The sequence below is a fragment of the Agelaius phoeniceus genome, chromosome 29 (assembly GCF_051311805.1).
Source record: "Agelaius phoeniceus isolate bAgePho1 chromosome 29, bAgePho1.hap1, whole genome shotgun sequence".
In the NCBI taxonomy this organism is placed as follows: domain Eukaryota; kingdom Metazoa; phylum Chordata; class Aves; order Passeriformes; family Icteridae; genus Agelaius; species Agelaius phoeniceus.
The window spans coordinates 5948575-5962911 of NC_135293.1; the positions used below are offsets into that span (position 1 = coordinate 5948575).

At 46.1% G+C, this 14337-nt stretch overlaps 1 protein-coding gene across 4 annotated transcripts in view; it reads left to right on the plus strand.

Moving 5' to 3' along the window:
* Nucleotides 1-3075: 3075 nt before the first annotated feature.
* The window catches only part of RANBP3 (RAN binding protein 3), a 63070-nt gene continuing 51808 nt past the window's right edge, over nucleotides 3076-14337 (plus strand). Inside the window, exon 1 of one of the 4 annotated variants that reach the window (XM_054649959.2) lies at nucleotides 3076-3199. In XM_054649959.2, the coding sequence (XP_054505934.1) occupies nucleotides 3178-3199 (22 nt within the window). In that variant the 5' untranslated portion in view covers nucleotides 3076-3177. The remainder of the gene's footprint in view (nucleotides 3200-14337) is intronic. The other 3 variants (XM_054649961.2, XM_054649963.2, XM_054649965.2) reach the window with 3 other exon arrangements.

Below are 14337 nucleotides of genomic sequence, written 5' to 3' on the forward strand. Positions count from 1 at the left end.
TTAGACACATAATAAGTACTTACTCTGACTCTCACTTTTCAAGACCAGTGTTTGGCTCAGTTTGTAGGACATGTCTGCTTTGGGAAAGGAACTTAATTCCATAAAGACTGGAGCTAAGTCAGCCATGCTGTATATCCCTGAAAATTACAGTTCTTGTGTAAATAGAAGCATGCTAATTCTTTTGGTTAAATTCTTTGCAAATTGTCTGCACCAAATGTTCCAGGGAAAAGGCACAGACAAGGTCTAGAACCACACACAGACTGAGGCTGCCATGCAGACATCATGCAGCTGCCAGCACTAATGTCCAGTCCTGTAAGCTCCCAGTGGACATGCATAAAATAAAAAAAATCTTGCAAAGCTATTCAAAGTCTCAGGTCATGATCAGAGGATATGCTAAAATCAGCTTTAAGTCATCTGGGATCAAATGAAAAATGCTGCAGCCCCAGATATCTGTGGATTCCATGGCTGGAGCTCTACCCTCAGGGAAAACAGGGATGACTTGTTCAGGACCATGTAGCTTATTGACTAGTGGTAAGTTTATTTAAGCCAGGGAAGCATGACAGGACCCATCTCAAGTGAAAAGCAAGACTCTTAATGGTATTTTCCTTCTGCCTTGGTAGCTGGAGAGGTTAAACGGAGCCTCCTGCTGCTTAAAGTGCCCCTGGAATGCAGACGTGGTCTTCACTGATCTCCAGGGCCTTTTAAAGCTGATGGAGTGTCTGTTCAGTAACATCAGCCAGCTTTCAGCCCCCTCCCACACAGCCCACTGGATCCCATGAACTCAGGTGGGCTGAGAGTTCTCAAGAGATTTTTGACTTGATCTTGTCTCTGAATCCTGTCTCAAAGCTCAGAGACCTGAGCTTGGTGAAACTGACTTGGTGGAAAGAAAGGACTTCCTTGGTGGAAAGTAAGACTAGGAAAGCTTTTGAAGTCCCTTGGCAGTGTCAACTCTAGTTGACCTTTGGATTTCCTCATACCATCTCTGCATGCTGAGGAAGTATTCCTATATTCCGCTTCAGTAGTCTGTCCTTGTTTCCATCCCATGTATAGTTTTTTTGTATTCATTCACAAGTTCTATGTTTACCAAGTTTGTCTCCCAACACATTTACTTACTCCTCTGATTGCTGGGGCAGACTGTTCTCGTGCTTGGAGGAAGTCCTTAACAAACTGCCAGCTCTTTTGAGCTCCTTTGTCCTTCAGAGCTAACTCTCACAGAATCTTACTTCACTTGAATCACCCAAAGTCATTCTCTTGAAGGGGCTGCAGTCTGCCATTTATCTTTGTCACGCCTCTCAGAACCTCGAATGCCACAATTTCATGGTTGTTACAATGAACACGACATGTCCCCAAACATTCTTCTCTTGGTCATGAGTACCAGATACAGCTGGGTGTCCAGTTGAACTAGATGGTCTGTCTAGCAAGTGTGGTAAGAATTTGTCCCTAACACACTTTAGAAAACATGTGGATTTCTTGTACCCACTGTCTTGCAAATTCAACTGGTAATGCAGCTTGCACTAGCAATCATAAAACTCCAAAGAGTATTGCCTGATCTATGGAAATATTCCATAATATGCTGAAGATGGACATTTACTCACAGATAGGTATTTTGTATTTAAAAATAGGTATCCTGTGTGGTGTGGTCAACATGCTGAAGGGAAAGGATAGCCTGCAGAAAGACCTGGACAGGCTGGAGAGGTGGAACTTATGAACTTCTACAAGGCCAAGTGCAACTCCTGCACGTGTCAGGGCAATCCCAAGAACAAACACAGGCTGAGGGGAGAAAGGATTGAGAAAAGGCCTGGGGAGAAGGACTTGTGGGTGCAGGTGGATAAGAAGCTCAACATGCCCCAGCCACAGGCATTGGCACACAGAAACCCACCCTGTGCTGGGCTCATTGCCCAGCATGGGCAGGAGGGGATTCTGCCCTCTACCCCACTCAGGTGAGATCCCACCTGCAGAGCTGCTTCCAGCCCTGGGGAACAACAACAGGAGGATGTGGAGCTGCTGAAGCAAGTCCAGAGGAGGCCACAAAGATGCTCCAAGGGCTGGAGCCCCCTCTGCTCTGGGGACAGGCAGGGAGAGCTGGGGATGTTTAGCCTGTTCTGGAGAGACCTTCGAGCCTGGTCCAGTAACTAAAATGGCTTCAAGAAAGCTGGAGAGACTTTGGACAGGAGTCTAGAATGACAGGACAAGGGGGAATGGCTTCCCACTGCAAGAGGGCAGGGTTAGGTGGAATATGGCCAAGAAATCCTTGGCTGGTAGACCAGTGAAGCCCTGGCACAGCTTGCCCAGAGATGTGGTTGACCCATCCCTGGGTGTTCAAGGTCAGGTTGGATGTGGTGTGGAGCTACCTGGTCTAGAGAAAGGTGTCCCTGTCTATGGAAACGAGGGGAATGAGATGGGCTTTAAGGTTCCTTGGAAGCCAAATCCTTCTGTGATTATTCTGGGGTTTTTTTCCTCTTTTGTTTTGTTCTGTTTTTAATTAGTGCCATTCATTTATTTGTAAGTTTTGCTGTTATATTCCTGATGGACAATTCTCCTAGCAGGTAAACCAGATGGTTTCATTTCATGGTACTTACAAAAGGAATCAGGAGTCTGGCCCTTGGATTCTGCCTTAGGCTAGTGTGATAGCTTGTGAGGGATGTAGTCAAATGAAGGGCACTGTGCATGCTGTTGTTAAATGAACCCTGAAGCAATCACTAGGGGTAAGATGAGAATCATTAATTGCTCAATTCCTACGCCCTGTGCCAGCTGCTGTTGAGCGCAGGACGTGGCACCAGGAGCAGCTCATGGCCTGCCCGCCTAGGCTCCACAGGCGCGGGAAGAGGTGCATACGGCAAGGCCGCGAACGGGACGGAAACGCGCGAGCAACTGGCCCCGCTCCGACCGCCGCGGTACATACGGTGCGCGGATAGCAGGGAGCGATCGGGCCAACGGGGGCCCCATAACGAGTCAGCCCACGGGGACGCTGCCCAGACCGGCCGCCCGGAGCTGCAGAACCGACTGGGAACCGACAGGGCACCGCGCAGAGTCCCCGGCTCCGCTAGGAACGGCTCTGCGCACGCGCACCGCCGTCCCGTAGCGGCCGTAAATCGGGGCGTGCGCGCCGCGCAGGGCCCGCGGTGATCGGTGTCGTCCGGCCGCGCGATGCATTGTGGGCGCGGCTGAGGAAGTAAAATGGCGGACCTGGCGAACGAAGGTAGGCGGGAGTTGCAGGCGTTGCTACTCTGGCCCACAGCGGCTTTGCGCCGCCGTGAGCCTAGTCTAGCCCGGCTCGGCCTGGCCCTGCGATCCGCGTTCAGGGGCCAGTCCGGGAGCGCTACCTCCCCGCGGCCGTCCCGGTCCTAGTGGGGCTAGCGGCCGGACAAAGGGAGCGCCTTGGTCGGGCCACCGCGCCGTCCGCGAGGCGCGGGCGGACGAAGCCAGGCTGGGGCCTTCGTCCTTAGGTGCCTTCCGCGGGTTGGTGGCTCCGGGTTCGCGATGCGGCGATTCCCGAGGCCGGTGGCCCGGGGCCGGTGCTCCCTGGACGCGGACAGCGGGCCCGGCGTTGGGCACGGCCCCTGGAGCGCGGTTGCGAGCGCTGTGTCTTGGCCCCGGCTCTAAGCCGCTTTGTGCCCCGCCTTGTCCAGTTGCTTTTTGAAGTTATTGTCCACTGCTTTCGTATTACTGTAAATCTTTCCTTTGCTTACGCTCATGTTAATACTTTGTTTAGTTCAAGGATTGATTGAAGGCCTATGTAAAACAAGGCAGGGTACCATAGTAGATGCATTGTATTTTTTGGATCAAGAGGTGGGCTAGTAAAGTGGCTTCCATTTTTTCTGAAGAGCTTTAGAAGACCCTGGGCTGCAATACTGCAGTATTTGGGTATTCTGCCCCAAGGTGTGTACAGTGGTGTTTTAAGTGGCAGTGGGTATCTATATTTTGCCTTTGGGAATGACATATGTCTCTCAGTGTTTTGGCAAAAGCCAATTTGCCCAGCTGTCTCTGTTGTGTCTCATCATTCCTCTCAGCTAGTGGAAGAGGAAAAGAAATGCCCAGCAGGAGGTGAATGAAAGTTTATGTGAGGCCCCTTCTTTCAGGACTGTTTCTTACTTTGGAACTCAGTGGCAATTATTGTTCTGATATTAGCGTTAAACAACAGGAAGCAAATAAATGTTGTAGGTGCAGCCTTTGAAGATGAAGCCTACAAACAGCTAAAAATAAAATTACACTTAAGTTAACAAATCCTGTGATGTGGTATGGCTTGGGCTGTTGGCTTCCAGACTCAAGGTGAGTTGTCAGCACCTGAGGAGGCATGATAAGTGGTCTCAAGAATAGTAGTAGCCAGATCTGTAATGACTTTTGTGAGAAACTTAGCATCAGTACTTAATTTGTATACTGCCGTTATAATGACCTTATAGTAAATTTTAATGGGTTCTTTTGTTCTCTTAAAATCAGAAGCTTGGCAGTAGCTATCTTAAGTCATGCAAGCCCCTCACTTTACCACCCCTTTCTGCTGGGGAGCATTAAGCTCAACAGTTTACCAATATTTATTACATCTTTTGATGATGACTTGTCGTGTGTTTCTGTCTCTACTTCTCTTTTTCTGCAGGGTCTTGTAGACTGTCTAGGATGGCAAGGGGGAGTATGATCTCATCCTTGTGCTCCTTTCCTGCCTCCAGAGACTTACCTTACCTGTAAACCTCTTTAGTTTATACTCGCCTGTCTTTCCAGAGTTGTTGCCTGTTGCTGTTCTATTTCTTCTTGCAATAAGAATGTGATACAATCTTTCCTTAGATGAAGTAAGATAAGCTTGCTTTGGAACGGTTGTCTCCTCATTCTAATATTATTGACTGTTGCTAGTTTTGTTCCTTTCAGTGTCATTTTTGAGGTGTATGTACTTGGTATAACAGTGGAAATACATGCACTTCCCGGAATTCGCATCTTTCTGCTGAAACTCGGAGAATTCTGTAGTCTTTCTACTTGGCTTATTTGCAGTCTCTGTCATGGCAAGGATCTTCTCAGGTGACTGTTTTATCCTCATTCTTCAACACATCAGTTAGTTTTATTTTTCCATTGTTTAGGTGAATGCTTTACTTCCTTGTGCTCAGGTATTTTAATCTAAATATGTGAAGTAACTATTTTGGTACTGATAATTCTTTGACCTTCTGCTTCATATTGGTCTTACACTGTTTATAGCATTTGATAGCTCAGTGTTCACGTTCACAAAAAAGTGTGATTACAGCAAAGTTCTTAACGTTCCTGAATCTTGATTGATCTGTACAACAGTGCTGGCTCAATCATACTTTGTTCTTAGGTGTGAAACTAATTTTTCTTTGACACATAGTCAACACAAGTACCTAGAATGAGGTTTCAGTCATTCTTGCAGGCTGTTTTTGTTTGGTGTGTTTAAATAGTCCAGTGGACAGACAGCTTTTACTGTCTGTTCATGCAGGTGAAACTCAAGATTTTTACCTGTTTGGTTACTACAACAAACCTTTCTCTGGCCTTGAAAAGTGCTGAGATTTGTGTGGCTTGTGTCCTCTCATCTTACTAATATAAAGCTCTTTTAACCTGTAACTTTTGCCATGACACCCATCTTTAAATTCATTGATTGATGTTTCTGATTCCAACAGTATATTAGGTACCTTTACCTTCTAGGTTCTGATATCTCTCTTAAACTATTGAATGTCTTAAATCACTGCTGAGCTGTCAGTACTGCCTCCAAGTAACCATTCTACCAATGTCCTTTGATACTTTGAACTATTTTAATGAATGATCTTTCTGAGGCATTTCTTCAAAGCTACAAGCATTCTCTCTAATAATTACTTCATTTTTTGTCATTCTTATTGTTCCTCAAATCGTTTCATCCACTTGTCTTTGCTTTGTTTCTAGTGAGTTTGTGAAACTGCTCCCCTGCCTCTTTATATTGGAGTGATGACCAACTGTATTTTGACAAGAGAAGGTTGTTGGTTTAAGGGGGTCCTCTACTGCACAGAAGGGGGCTAAAAGATGACCTAGTCCTAGTGACACTTTCTGAAGAAGTTTGTACTGTGAAGTTTCCTAGGAACAGATCCTGGTCTTGGCATTGCCTGTCATGGTGGGAGATGAGTTGATAAATGTGGAGCTAATGAAGAGGAGGAGAGAGTAGCTTCTCTCTAGCTGTGTGAAGTTTGATCGACTTTGCTGCAAAGATTTAGTGACATGATAATAAAAGTTTTGGGGACTGTCATTGTGAGGGTGATTATTGAAAAGCAGGAGTTTAGTCTGGTAAGCACAATTGTTATTGGTACTAATGTATTAAGTAGTTACTGAATGTTCTTAGAAACTTTCTTTGGAGTCTTTGGTACTTCACTGCCACATGTGTGAAGTGTCAGTTTTAAGACAATCCAGCTAGAATACCAAATAGAACTACCACCTTCCTGTTGGTCCTATATATTTATGGGAACTGGAATGCTTTTCTCATTAACTTGTGGCTAATACACAACTAGTAATTTGCTTGTCTATAACCTACTGCTGAAGCTGCATTTTTAAGACAACAGACTCCCCTTGTGTGGGGAATGAACTGCTTAATCTTCTCAATGGCTGAAAGGTGATACAAATTTTTCTCGGGGCTAAAATTTGATGGATGTGTTAACATTTTCCTTTCAGGAGGTGTCTGCAACTTACTTGGCTTTATGAAATTGCTGAGTATACAGTTCACAATCATAACACATTTACTGTATGTAACTGCCTTTAATTAATTAGAGGCTAGAGAGTGGTGGTGCAGGAAGGGGCCTGGGGGTTCTGGCTGATGGCAAGTTGGATCTGAGTCAGCAGTGCCCTGGAGCCTGGATGGCCAACCGTGTCCGTAGGGGCATCAGGCCAGCTGAGTGAGGGAGGGGATTGTGTCTCTCTGCCCTGCACTGGAGCAGCGTCACCTTGAGTTCTGGGGGCAGTTTTGGGCACCACAGTATAAAAAAAACATTAAGCTAGTAGAGGGGTGTCCAAAGAAGGGCCACAAGGATGGGGAATGGTCTAGAGGGGAAGGTGTATGAGGAGCTGCTGAGGGCACTTGGTTTGTTCAGCCTGGAGGAGACTGAGGGGAGACCTCAATGCAGTCTTCAGCCTCCTCATGAGAGGCAGGTACCAGCCTGTACACTCTCATGACCAATGAGAGAGCTTGAGAAAACAGCATGGAGCTGAGTCAGGGGAGGTTTAGCTTGGATACCAGGAAAAGGTTTTCCACCCAGAGGGAGGTTGAGCTTATAAGGCTTCTCAGGGCAGTGGTCACAGCAGCAAGCCTGAGTTCAAGAAGTGTTTGGACAATGCTCTGTCATATGGTGGCCTTTTTGGGGTGCCCTGTTGTCCCAGTTTAGGACAAATTTGGGAGAAAACGGCCAAAGGGGTTCCTCTCGAAAGCAGATTCAAGTGGCCCCTCCCCCAACTGGTTTATGTAAATATTTCCTTGGAGGAAAGTAGAAAAAACCCTGTTTATTTAACAGGCAAAGCATTCACCAGCACAAAAAACGAGCAATATTAAACAATAAAACCTCTTGCTGCTCTGAAGAGATGACAAACTCTGAAAGTCCCCTTTGTGGGCTGTAGCCTGGCTCACTCAGTCTCCTATCATCCCTCCAGTGATGGAAATGCTGCGGCCCAGGCCCGGCCTGGTGGGCCACAGGTGTGAGCTGCTGGTGCTCTTCTGGGTGTTCAGTCCAGAGCAGGTTTAAACAGTTCCAGGAAAAAGAAAAACCACAGTCCAGTGAATTTGTCTGCCTCAGCGAGCTAAAAACTAACTAAAAGCAAAGGAAAGCTCTGTCCATGCTGCAGACAACACAGTCCAGGAGAAGGATGTAGTGGAGCAAGTGCAATTTCTGATAACAAACTCTGTGTTTCTTCTCTCCCCTGCTTTGCTCTTGGAACCAGTCTTAATGGTGCAGAATTTATTTCTGGGCTAAACAGACTAATAGGGATACAAGCATCATAAAGTCACCTCAGGACATTTCACCCCTTATCCCTATATCGTCAGTTTACTACCAAAGCTAATACATATTCTAACTCAACACATACATTTATATACACAGTATACAGCTATATACAATGACAGTGACATTCAGCAGACAATGATATTTACACCTAGTTCTCACCCAACAGTCAGATCTCCCTGAGGTACGTGTCGTGTTGTTCCATCTCTCTACATCATCTACCACGTGTAACCTGGTCCCTGAGCAAAGAATCCCACAATGGGTTTCTCTGTACTCAAGGCAGAATTGATCCAAACTAATAAACCTCTGACATGTGCCACTGGGACTTTGTGTACTGTATGCAGGGGAAGAGATTCAGATTGGGCAGGGCCTGCTTGGTTAATCAAGCCTCTGGTGTTAACTCACCAGGTGGCTTTTGCTAGATGCTGCTCCCAGTTTTTGAAATATCCCACACCCAATGCTTTCAAGGTGGTTTTTAAAAGTCCATTGTACTTCTCCACTTTGCCTGCAGCTGGTGCATGGTAGGGAATATGGTACACCCACTCGATACCATATTCCCTAGCCCAGGTGTTGATAAGGCTGTTCTTGAAATGAGTCCCGTTGTCTGACTCATTCCTCTCAGGGGTACCATGCCCCCACAGGACTTGCCTTTCAAGGCCCAGGATGGTGTTCCGAGCAGTAGCATGAGACACAGGGTGGGTTTCCAACCAGCCTGTGGTGGCTTCTACCATTGTGAGCACGTAGTGCTTGCCTTGGGGCAGTGTGATGGAGTCAATCTGCCAGGCCTCCCCATACTTGTACTTGGACCACCGCCCACCATACCATAGGGGCTTCACTCCCTTGGCCTGCTTGATGGCAGCACACATCTGGCAGTCATGGATAACCTGAGAAATACTAACCAAGGGGTTAGATCCACCCCTTGTTCTCATGCCCACTTATAGGTGGCATCTCTGCCCTGATGACTTGAAGCATCGTGAGCCCATTGAGCTAGGAACAACTCCCCCTTGTGCTGCCAATCTAAGTCTGTCTTTAACACCTCTATCTTTGCAGCCCGGTCTATGTGCTGATTGTTTTGGTGCTCCTCATTAGCTCGACTCTTGGGGATAATGGGATATGACCGATTTTCACAGTTAGTTTCTCTGTCCTGGTAACGATGTCTTTCCACTTTTCACCCACCCAAATTGGTTTTTGCTTATGCTGCCAATTAGCCTTTTTCCACCTTTCCAGCCAACCCCACAGAGCAGTGGTTGCCATCCAGTGTAGAGGTAGAGCTTTGGCCACTTCTCAGCTTTCAGCAACGTCCAGGGCCAGTTGAACGGCTTTGAGTTCAGCAAGTTGACTTGATCCGCTTCTCCTTCAGTAGCTTCTGCAGCCTGTTGTGTTGGGCTCCATCCGCTGCTTTCCCCTTTTGTTTTATTCCCTACGATGCAACAAGAACCGTCAGTAAAAAGAATGTAACGTGTTCCTTCTGCTGGCAATTGGTTGTATGGTGGAGCTTCTTCAGCACGTGAAACTTGCTCTTGTTCTTTGTCAGTGACACCAAAGTTTTCACCTTCAGGCCAATTTGTAATTATCTCCAAAATCACAGGGCTATTCAGTTTTCCGTATGGGTGTGCTGTGTGATGAGAGCAATTCACTTGCTCTGTGTGGCATGGTGGGTCGAGGGAACCTTTGCTGTGAACATCCAACCCAACACCAGTAGTCAGGATGCCAGGAGGAGTTGTGCTTCAGTGCCAGTCATCTCTGAGGCAGCTTGGACTCCTTCATAGGCTGCTAAAATTTTTCTCTGTTGGCTTCAGACCCTCTGTAGCTTCCACTCCAAAATCCTAGTGGTTGACCTTGAGTCTCACCAGGCATCTTCTGCCAAAGGCTCCAGGACAGACCATGGCCCCTGGCTGCAGAGTAGAGCATGTTCTTCACCTCTGGTCCTGTCCTGACTGGGCCAAGGGCCACGGCATGAGCAATCTCCTGTTTAATCTGGGCAAAGGCTTGTTGCTGCTCAGGGCCCCACTGGAATCTGTTTTTCTTGTGGTTGACCAGGTAGAGAGGGTCACAATGTGGCTGTACTCAGGAATGTGCATTCTCCAAAAACCTATGGCACCTGGGAAAGCTTATGTTTCCTTCTTGCTGCTTGTTGGAGACATCGCAGTGATCTTGTTGATAATCTCAGTGGGAATCTGACACCGTCCATCTTGCCGCTTTACCCCCAGGAACTGGATCTCTTGAGCAGGTCCCTTGACTTTGCTCTTCTTGATGGTAAAACCAGCTTTCAGGAGGATCTGGATGATTTTCTCTCCTTTCTCAAGCATTTCTGCTGCTGTGTTCACTCACACAATGATGTCATTGATGTACTGCAGCAGTTCTGGAGCCTCACCCTTTTTCCAGTGTTCAGTCACCTCAGGACACCTGTGCAGGGCCAGGAGTTGGACTCAGTGTTCCTAATGGGTCCCTTGCAACTCAGCATATTTTATGATTTTATGAAAACACTGAAGGTGAGCAAACTGAAGTAGTTCCTTTTAGACTAATCAGTATAATTTCTTTACCAGACTTGTAGGATGCTGACATTGCTTCTGTGCTGTTTTGGTGGTGGGGGCGAGGGGTTGGGGGTTGCCCTGATTGTTTATGCTACTTTGTCTCATGGTAGCTTTTGGACAGAGGAAGATCTGCTGTTACTTTGAGAGAAAATGTGTCATTCACCACTGACTGTCTGCAGACTCTAGAAACAAGATTTTTTTCCCCTATGGTGACTTCAGATGGATTAGTGGGTGCTAAGTTAGGCTGAGTGACAATAATTCACCTCCAGACACCATAAAGAGCTATTTAATTGACAAGACAGGGCTATCTAAATGCTTTAATACTTCTTGTGAACACTTTTTTGAATTCTTTATATATATTTTATCTACATTACCAAATAGTTGCCCTCCCTTATGGCTTTTCCCTCTGATTTGAAAATAAGCTACTTTTTTTCTTTTCTGACATGTAACATTTGCAAAAGTATCTCTTTTCACCGTGTCAATTCTATTCATCATGACATCTCTTGTGAAGATTGGCCACAAATTATCCAGTTGTGTTTCTTGTTTCTGTCATGAGGTATGGCTGGATTTTGCTTGTGGAGGTCTTTCTGCAGATAAACTCTTAGTGGCATCTTGCTCTTTGCTTTGAGTCTGTTGTTGGCTATTGGAAGAGAATCTTGTGTTATCACCACCTTTTGAAGTTTTTTAACGCTGCGAGTCATCTATATCTCTTCATATGTTACATTTAGCATGATTATTCTGCTCTTTGTAATGTAAATGGTGAAAAAAAATCCCAAGAATATTTTTTTGTGGCCTGCAATGTTCCAATAAGCATAATTAAACCTAACTTTGAACTTTTATTTTCTTGACTTTTAGATAAGTGTTTCACAAGTGACAAATTACCACTATGAGTATTTTAAGTCAGGTAACAGTCTAATTGCTGTTCTTTTTAATGCTTGTTCGTGATTCACAGGTACACTTTTTCTCTCAGGTGATGTATTACAAAGAGTTACAGTTGGAGTAGCTGTTCCCAACTTGTATGCTTCTGGTGTCTAAGAGTGCTTCTTGAAATTGAAGCAAGGGCTTGCTTGCCAAGAATTTGCTCTGTAGATTTTTTTTCCCCTGCCTCATGTAGTTTTCCATGTCATCAGGCACTATTCCATTTCTAAATGTAATTTGGAGTAAATTTAAAAAGAAAAAGCGTTTGAAACATTGTAATTCTTAGCTTTAAAAATAAATTCTTTCTTAATAACATGGCTACAGCAGATCTGGTGAGGTCTGGAAAGTTGTTTTCATGCCATAGTTCCTTCTAAAATTTAAAGATATACCTGAATTGTCAAGACATTTGGTGATCTGAGTTGCATATCTTGTGAGGAGACTGAGTGTGTTCAGCCTAGAGGAAAGAAGTCTTCAGAGAGGCATATCTGGAGCTTATCCGGGTCTGTGAGGAAGTTGTTAAAGAGACAGACCCAGGCTCATCAGAGTGGTGTATGTTGAAAGGACAAAGACAAAAGGTGAGAGGTGGAATAAGATGTTCAGACTGGAAATAGGGGAAAGGTTGGGTTTTTGTGGTGGTGGTAGGTTTTTTTCACCATAGGTACAGTCAAGCAGTAGAGAAGAGATTACACTGGGAGGCTGCTCAGCCTCTGTCCTTGGATGTTAAGACCAGACTGAATAACCTGATTAACCTGGCCTGACATCATAATTGACCTAATTGAAGCAGGAGATTGGACTAGAGACCTCCAACCTTATTTATGCTGTATCCTTATGGTAGAGGCAAAATAGGCTCAGCAGTGAAGAAAGTGACTGCTTTTTTGGCCCTTGTCACTGCTGTGCCATGAGATATACTCTGTGAGCCTGAGAACTCTAGAGATACACACTCCTGCAGGTGTTTATTTCTATTTTCATAAGAATCCATAGTTTGGGTTGGAAGAGACCTTTGAAGCCATCTACCCCTTCCCCCCCATCCCTATTGTTCAGGGACACCTTTCACTACACCAGATTGCTCCAGACCTCATCCAGTCTGGCCTTGAATGTTGCCAGGGATGCCATCCACAGGTCCATGAAGCAACCTGTGCCAGGGCCTCACCACCATTGCAGGGAAAAATTTTTTCCTTATATCTCATCTAAATTTACCTTCTGTCAGTTTGAAGCCATTCCTCCTTATCCAAAGTCCCTCTACTGTGGAGCCGCTTTAGGTACTGGACCAGGCTCGAAGGTCTCTCTAGAACAGGCTAAACACCCCCAGCTCTCCCTGCCTGTCCCCAGAGCAGAGGGGCTCCAGCCCTTGGAGCATCTTTGTGGCCTCCTCTGGACTTGCTTCAGCAGCTCCACATCCTCCTGTTGTTGTTCCCCAGGGCTGGAAGCAGCTCTGCAGGTGGGATCTCACCTGAGTGGGGTAGAGGGCAGAATCCCCTCCTGCCCATGCTGGGCAATGAGCCCAGCACAGGGTGGGTTTCTGTGTGCCAATGCCTGTGGCTGGGGCATGTTGAGCTTCTTATCCACCTGCACCCACAAGTCCTTCTCCCCAGGCCTTTTCTCAATCCTTTCTCCCCTCAGCCTGTGTTTGTTCTTGGGATTGCCCTGACACGTGCAGGAGTTGCACTTGGCCTTGTAGAAGTTCATAAGTTCCACCTCTCCAGCCTGTCCAGATGGCATTCCTTCTTCCCTCCAGCATACGAGCTGCACCACACAACTTGGTGTCATTGGCAGACTTCCTGGGTGCCCTCAATCTCTGACTGTTCATGTCACCAAAATAGATATTAAGCAGTGCTGGTCCCAGACTTGGTTTCCACTTGGACATCGAGCTGTTGGACTGCAACCCTGAGTGCAGCCACCAGCAAATTCCTTTTCCAAGGAGAGGTCCACCTGTCCAATTTAGAGACAAGGGATCTCCTTCAGGACAGTGTCAAACGTTTTGCACAAGTCTAGGCAGACTGTCAGTTGTTCTTCCCTTGTCCACCAACACTGCAAGACAATCATAGAACCAAATTTGTCTGGTGTGGTTTGCTTTACGTGAAGCCATGTTGACTCTCTACAATCACTGCCTTATTTTCCATGTGTCTTAGCAGAGTTCCCAGGTGGAGGGTCATGGAGAGTCTGCTCCATGATCTTGGCCAGGTGCACAAGTTAGGCTTGCCAGCCTGTAGTGCCCCAAGCCTGCCTTTTCTTCCTTTTTGTAAATGGGGGTTATGTTTCCCCTTTTCCAGTCACTGGGAACTTCCTCAGATGGCCACAACTTCTCAATGAATGGAGAGTGGCTTAGCCACTTCCTCCGACAGTTCCCTTAGGACTCATGGATGCATTTCATCAGTTCCCATGGACTTGTGCACCTTCACCTTCCTTAGATGGTCTGAAGCCTGTTTTCCTATAGCACGTGGTCCCTTCATTCTGCCAGTCCCTGCTGCTTTCCCCTTTTATAACTTGGTTTGGAGCGCTTGTTGGTGAAGACAGAGTCAGAAACATCATTGAGTACCTCAGCTCTCCATATCCATGGAAACCAGGTCTCCTGTTTCTTGCTGGAGAGGGCCCACATTTTCCCCAGCCTTTCTCTTATCACCCATGTACCTACAGAAGCTTTTCTTGTTGCCCTGGACCCCTTGGATTTTTTTTTCAATGAGTCATTTCATGCTGCAATAAAGGTCTGACACTTTGTGGCTGCTAGAGGTGCATCATGTGAGTGAATGTTTTGTTTAGCTGTGGGAAATATGGTTGACAAGGGAGAGTTTGCTACAGCTACTAGTGATCATGTATCTAGGTTAAAAATCTCATAGTAAATAGTATATATGACTTGAAGATGATATCTCTGCATGAACTATGGAGTATTTTCTGTTTCTGCATTTTGATTTCCACAGCTTGTGAAGGAAGCTCAGCAGATT